At 37.4% G+C, this 6,889-nt stretch overlaps 1 protein-coding gene across 1 annotated transcript in view; it reads left to right on the top strand.

Moving 5' to 3' along the window:
* The window catches only part of SPPL2A (signal peptide peptidase like 2A), a 56,803-nt gene that overhangs the window by 39,574 nt on the left and 10,340 nt on the right, over positions 1–6,889 (top strand). Inside the window, exons 13-14 of the mRNA XM_010839495.1 lie at positions 1,805–1,879; positions 3,312–3,472. Coding sequence (XP_010837797.1) covers positions 1,805–1,879; positions 3,312–3,472 — 236 coding nt within the window. The remainder of the gene's footprint in view (positions 1–1,804; positions 1,880–3,311; positions 3,473–6,889) is intronic.

Consider the following 6,889-nt stretch of genomic DNA (forward strand, 5'->3'; position numbering starts at 1 on the left):
TTCACGTATTGCTGAAGCCTGGCTTGGAGAATTTTAAGCATTACTTTACTAGTGTGTGAGATGAGTGCAATTGTGTGGTAGTTTGAGCATTCTTTGGCATTGCCTTTCTTTGGGATTGGGTTGAAAACTGACCTTTTCCAGTCCTGTGGCCACTGCTGAGTTTTCCAAATTTGCTGGCATATTGAGTGCAGCACTTTCACAGCATCATCTTTCAGGATTTGGAATAGCTCAACTGGAATTCCATCACCTCCACTAGCTTTGTTTGTAGTGATACTTCCTAAGGTCCACTTGACTTCACATTCCAGAATATCTAGCACTAGGTGAGTGATCATACCATTGTGATTATCTTTGTCGTGAAGATCTTTTTTGTACAGTTCTGTGTATTCTTGCCACCTCTTCTTAATATCTTCTGCTTCTGTTAGGTCCATACCATTTCTGTCCTTTATTGAGCCCATCTTTGCATGAAATCTTCCTTTGGTATCTCTAATTTTCTTGAAGAGATCTCTTGTCTTTCCCATTCTGTTGTTTTCTTCTATCTCTATGCATTGATCGCTGAGGAAGACTTTCTTATCTCTCCTTGCTATTCTTTGGAACTCTGCATTCAAATGGGTATATCTTTCCTTTTCTCCTTTGCTTTTTGCTTCCCTTCTTTTCACAGCTACTTGTAAGGCCTCCTCAGACAACCATTTTGCTTTTTTGCATTTCTTTTTCTTGGGGATGCTCTTGATCCCTGTCTCCTGAACAATGTCACGAACCTCCGTCCATAGTTCATCAGGCACTCTGTTTATCAGATCTAGTCCCTTAAATCTATTTCTCACTTCCACTGTATAGTCAGTCATAAGGGATTTGATTTAGGTCGTACCTGAATGGTCTAGTGGTTTTCTCCACTTTCTTCAATTTCAGTCTGAATTTGGCAATAAGGAGTTCATGATCTGAGCCATAGTCAGCTCCCGGTCTTGTTTTTGCTGACTGTATAGAGCTTCTCCATCTTTGGCTGCAAAGAATATAATCAGTCTGATTTTGGTGTTGACCATCTGGTGATGTCCATGTGTAGAGTCTTCTCTTTTGTTGTTGGAAGAGGGTGTTTGCTATGACCAGTGTGTTCTGAACTCTGTTAGCCTTTGCCCTGCTTCATTCTGTACTCCAAGGCCAAATTTGCCTGTTACTCCAGGTGTTTCTTGACTTCCTACTTTTGCATTCTAATATAGAAGTAATTAATAATGTTTCTCAGTCAGCTGGTAGTGTGTCCTTCTTCACTTTTCTTACTGTCTCCTTGTGTACTAAAGGGCTGTGCCTAGGTAAAGAGTACTGGCTCTTCTGAAAAAGCCCTGTCATTGACATAGTAAAGCCAGATAGAGAAACACATATTGTTGCCATGTGAGCTGGATGGCAAAGTCCAGTGTAGCAGCTGTCTTAGGCCAGTGAGACTCCTTTCATGTAATTGATAAGGTAGGGAATGCTTTCTATTAAGTAACCTTAAAGTTCTTGAATATCTTTAAACTTACCCTTCTTTTTACCAGTCCCACAGCATGTGCTATTAAAAGCACGTAGCATACAATTGGTGAAAACAATATGCTAGCTAATAAAAATTATGTTTTTAATGGCTTAGGAAAATGTTTAATATATGGTATTAAGTTTAAAGAAATCAGCATATAAAATTTTGTCTGGAATTTGAGGTACTTTAATGTTCTAATGATGCAAAAATGAATGTTAAATACAATGCAACATGTACTTTTACCATAGTTAACAACTGAATTTGTATTGCTATTGTTATTTTAAGAATGTAATGTGAAATTTTTTTTAGGCCTGTTGATTGCATACTGTAGAAGATTTGATGTTGAGATTGGCTCTTCTGTATACTATGTTTCCTCCACAATTGGTAAATTTTTGTTTTTTCTTTTTGTTATATTGAGTTGTATCATCCGTAGGAAAAGGTCTAAAAGTAAGGAGTCCTGGATTCTAATTCTTCACTATTAATTAATAAGATGCTTTTTCCATCAAAAAGAGATAATTATAGTTTACTACCTATATCACAAGGTTTTTGAGGATTGAAAAGGAAATTATATATGAAAGAAGATTCTACACATAAAAAGCTTACTAGAGCATATGGCACGTAGGTAGTTGATACTAGTATAATACTAGGTTTTAAAAAAATACTGTATAATATTTACATATTAATATAGATAAACTTATGGGCACAATAATACCTGGGACAGCAGAGGTAGTTGCTACTTGTCTTACTTCTTTTCTTGAAAACAGACAAGAGCAAGCAATAAGCCAAAAAATACTTTTCTACTTCTGAACATATCAAATATATATCTCAAAATCAATACACCAGAATTCTTTATTCTTAGGTAAATGGTCTGCACCAGAGCCATTTAGATACTGTTCTAGAAAGGTTTTTAGTTCCACAGTGGAATTAAATCTTGTAAATTAAATGTACATCAGAAGTTAGAAAAGGATTTTTCTAGAAGTAGTTCCTCTGACAGCAAGAAAGAACAGCTAAATGAGTGAAAGGATGAAGAAAGGGTAGAAATTATAAAGAAATAATAAAAACAGTCTGAGCCCATTAAGTATGATACTCCCTAAAGGCATTAACATGTTAGCATGCAGCAGTAGTCAGTGTGATAGAATAAAGAAACATTCAGTGAAAAGACAGAAAAGACTGTAAATTAGGACAACTCACTTTACTTCACTGGTCCTCCATTGCCTCACTTTACTTCACTATTCCTCCATTGTAACTTTGGGCAACTCACTTCATTGGTCCTCCATTGCATCATCTGTAAAACGAGAAGGTGGACTGCATTGTCCGTAAAAGCCGTACTAGTTCCAGTTTTCTGAGATCCAGTGCTCATATTGAGATGCAGAGTCATTAATAAAAGATCAAATGAAGTTTGATATGCAATCATTGACAATGACCAGGAAGTATATAATCAATATTAGAAAGATTTTTTAAAACAACCTTTGGTACCTGTAGGCACAGATTTTAGTTATCTAAAATGTGGAACAACTTAACATCCTTAATAGTGGCAGATAACTGAGACTTTCTTGAATCATTATCTTTATCAATGATTAAGAATTAATTATGTTATTAATGATTAATTATAGTGGAAATACTAAACAGTTTCCACATTTTTCAAAAGCTCTGTAGAATGTCTCTCCTGACTACTCTCTAGGAAAATAATGAAATTATGAAAAGAAGTCATAGGGCAAAAACATTCTGAGAAATATTTGAAAACCAGTACTTCAGTGAGGGAATTAAAATTCACCTTTGATAGCATAAAAATGACTGATACTTGATATTCTTGCAGCCTATGCCATTGGCATGATTCTTACATTTGTTGTTCTGGTGCTGATGAAAAAGGGGCAACCTGCTCTCCTCTATTTAGTACCTTGCACACTTATTACTGCCTCACTTGTTGCCTGGAGACGTAAGGAAATGAAAAAGTTCTGGAAAGGTAGCAGCTATCAGGTATGTGCTTATATCTTGGTTACTAAGTTATAACATTGCCTAACTTTGGTTGGGAACTGCTTGTATATATCAAAGCTTTATATATTTATTCTCAAAGCTTTTACATGCCTAAAACTTGCCTTGAATTTACCAGAGTGTCCAAAGTTTCTTTCCACCACTACCCCCTTACTTGTCACCTGCTGCATCATCACTTCTCATCCTCACTGCAGTCTGATGCCAAAATTCTGGTGACTCAAGATACAAGTACCAAGAAGCACGGGAGGGCATCAGGGAAAATCAAAACAGCACTTCAACATGAGTTTTCAGAATCCACACAAAAGTCGACTTCATGGAAGATAAGAGCCATGTTTAAGTACTAAATTTTGATGCTGACACCACTAGCTATTTATAGTAAGAGTCCTCAGGTTTTGCAGATAAAAAGTATACTCTCTCCAGCATCTAAATGGGCCTAAGCAAATGGAAATGGGCACTCATTTCAGGTTTAAATGGATCAAGACTGCCTTTTCTGTAAAATTCCTACAACAGAGAATATCCAGATAGCAGAATCTATCATGTTTGAGTTGTTTCTTCATTGAAGTTAAAGCCCTTTGTTCTTTTCCTAAATGTTATCGGTATTCCTGTAAAGTTTGTTTGTTTGCATTGAAATTAAAGAGAGTTGGGAAACTCTAGCCTGTTGAGGTCAGGGTCATGGCATTGATTCCTTCATGGGGCAGTTAACTCTGCTTTGCCCTATTACAGCAAACTGTGTTCCACTATCCACTCTCATGCTTTTGTTTCAGTGATCACATGAACAAAACTAAAGATACTTTGGGTAGATAGCTGTAATTCCATTAGTAGATAAACAGTTCAAAGTTCATATCCATCTTGTGGTTGGTTCTAGTGTCATCTTTATTTAACAAGAGGTGATTCGCACATTAAGTTAGACTACTATTAACATAATTGAAAAAAGCACCAACCTAGAATTCTTTCAGGTAAGTCTTGTAATTTCTTTGAGATTAGGATAGAATACCTGCCCTTCCTACCTCCCAATTCCAGTTTCTCAACTTGTATTTATACACATAGAATTAGTTTATGGCCCCAAGGTCCTTGACTCAACTAATAAGGTAGCTTGTAACTTTCATGAAGATGACACTCACATGGAATATTTTACAGATTTTTTTCAAAGTAAAAGTATGTCCTACAGCACAAACTCTAATACTAGTTTTGAAAGTCATATCCTAAGAGGTGCTCTTTGTCGTCATTTTTTTTAAAAATAGTTATCTGTTTCTTCATTTAGCAAATGTTTATTGAGCAGTTCTATGAGCCAGATACTATTTTAGGTGCTGATGATAAAAGATGAACAAGTTAGAACAAGCCTACTCTCATGGCCTCTTGAAAGTTAGAGTCTCTTGGAGGATACAGATAGAGTCACTAACAATAAAGTATGATGAATGTATTAGTTATGGCAGGGTGCCTTGAAGACTAGAAGTGGCACACCAGTGCTTATGGTTTTGAGACAGTCAAAGGTGATGTGGGCAAGGAAGACTTCTTAACAGAATGTTAAGTTTATGTTGAAACTTTTAAGACTGAGCCTTGTGTTCCATGTTGAAAGAACCATGACATAAAAGGCTCAGAGGGAAGAGCTTTGACAGATTTAGGAACCACATGACAGAGTGGCCATTCCTATTGAATAAGAATAGGGGAGTGCAGGAAATGAAAACTGGAGAAGCAAGCAAGGGAAAGAGGCTGTATGGACTTAATAAGCCATATTAAAGAGCTTGGACTCTCTCCTAAGAACATTGGAGACCATTTAAGAGTTTTAAGAAATCTAGAAAATGTATTGAAAGAAGGCAAAACTTGAGGCAGCTATTACAATGAAAAGCTGTAGTAGCCAGAATTAGCATGGTACTGAGACTGGTCAAGAGAAATTTAGAAGCATAATAAATGCAGCCTAGTGATAGATTCAGTTAGGGAGAAGAGAATAAAGTAGAATCCAAGGTTTTTGGCTTGTGTAACTGAGTGGGTGGATAGTGATACCATTCACTGAGATTAAGAAGGGCAACAGATTTGAGATAAGATGATGAATTCAGTGTTGGAAATTTCAAAATACCTAGGGGACTACCAGGAAAAGAGAAATCAGCAGTTGAATAAACATCTCCTGATATGCAGGAGATAGGCCTAACTAGAGACAGAAATTTGGGAGTGTTACTAGCATACTCTGTGAGTGAGTGAGAATGTAGAGGGAGAAGAAAAGACTCAGGACAGAACTGTGACCAAGAGATTTCTACTTTTAGGAGCACTTATCTTATTAACTGATCATGAGGTAAATCAGGAGAAGGAGGATGAGCAACACAGGGAAACTTTGTTTAGGGTTGGCATTAAGTCTTTTTTTAAGTTAGAATTTAAATTTGGGACAGCTAGTGAGAGCATATGGTACTATCTTATGGAATTAAGTATGTTTGCTGGTATTTTCATCACCAGTATTTCATTTTTACTTGTAAAATTTTCTTTCTCCTTTAGTACAGCTTTAAGGGTGCGGTGGTTTATTATAAGCACCTTTCCTCCTTTCTCTTTCTATGCTGTTTCCTGAGGAGAAAGGAGATGCTAGGTAAGACTGGACTTCAACCAAAGGATGCATTTATATTCCCTATGAATAAGTGCTCTGCCCTGGACCATCTGAATTTTACTCTTAAAAACTGTGACTTTGAAATGATGATTCTCCTTCATAGCAGCTACTATAAAGTTTAAGATCATTGGAGCTAGACCCAAAGCCGTAGTAAACACCCTGGAAGGGTGGACTCCAAGGCCTTCCCTGTAAGACGTAGAAGCTAACTAAGATAATTGATTGTAGGAGAATCCATTTTAAAGAGTCTGAAAAGTTAGGACAGTTTTGGTTATACACTTCTCACTTGTAGGGTGGAATCATAATTTCATTGGAGAAGGAAATGGCATTCCACTCTAGTATTCTTGCCTGGAGAATCCCATGGACAGAGGAGCCTGGTGGGCTACAGTCCACAAGGTTGCAAAGAGTTGAACACGACTGAGTGACTAACACACACACACACACACTGACACACATCATAATTTCATTAGGTAAGACACTCAGAATACAAATACCACATAGTAACAGCATGGAGTCTGGTGTCAGACCACCTAAGTTTGAAGTTTTGTTAATTATTAGTAATGTGACATTAACTCCTAAGTTGCTTCAGTCGTGTCCGACTCTGTGCGACCCCTGAGACAGCAGCCCACCAGGCTCCCCCATCCCTGGGATTCTCCAGGCAAGAACACTGGAGTGGGTTGCCATTTCCTTTTCCAATGCATGAAAGTGAAGTCGCTCAGTCGTGTCCGACTCTGAGCGACCCCACAGACTGCAGCCTACCAGGCTCTTCCGTCCATGGGATTTTCCAGGCAAGAGTACTAGAGTGGGGTGCCATT

This window comes from Bison bison, unplaced genomic scaffold (assembly GCF_000754665.1).
Source record: "Bison bison bison isolate TAMUID 2011002044 unplaced genomic scaffold, Bison_UMD1.0 scf7180017864118, whole genome shotgun sequence".
NCBI classification, from domain to species: domain Eukaryota; kingdom Metazoa; phylum Chordata; class Mammalia; order Artiodactyla; family Bovidae; genus Bison; species Bison bison.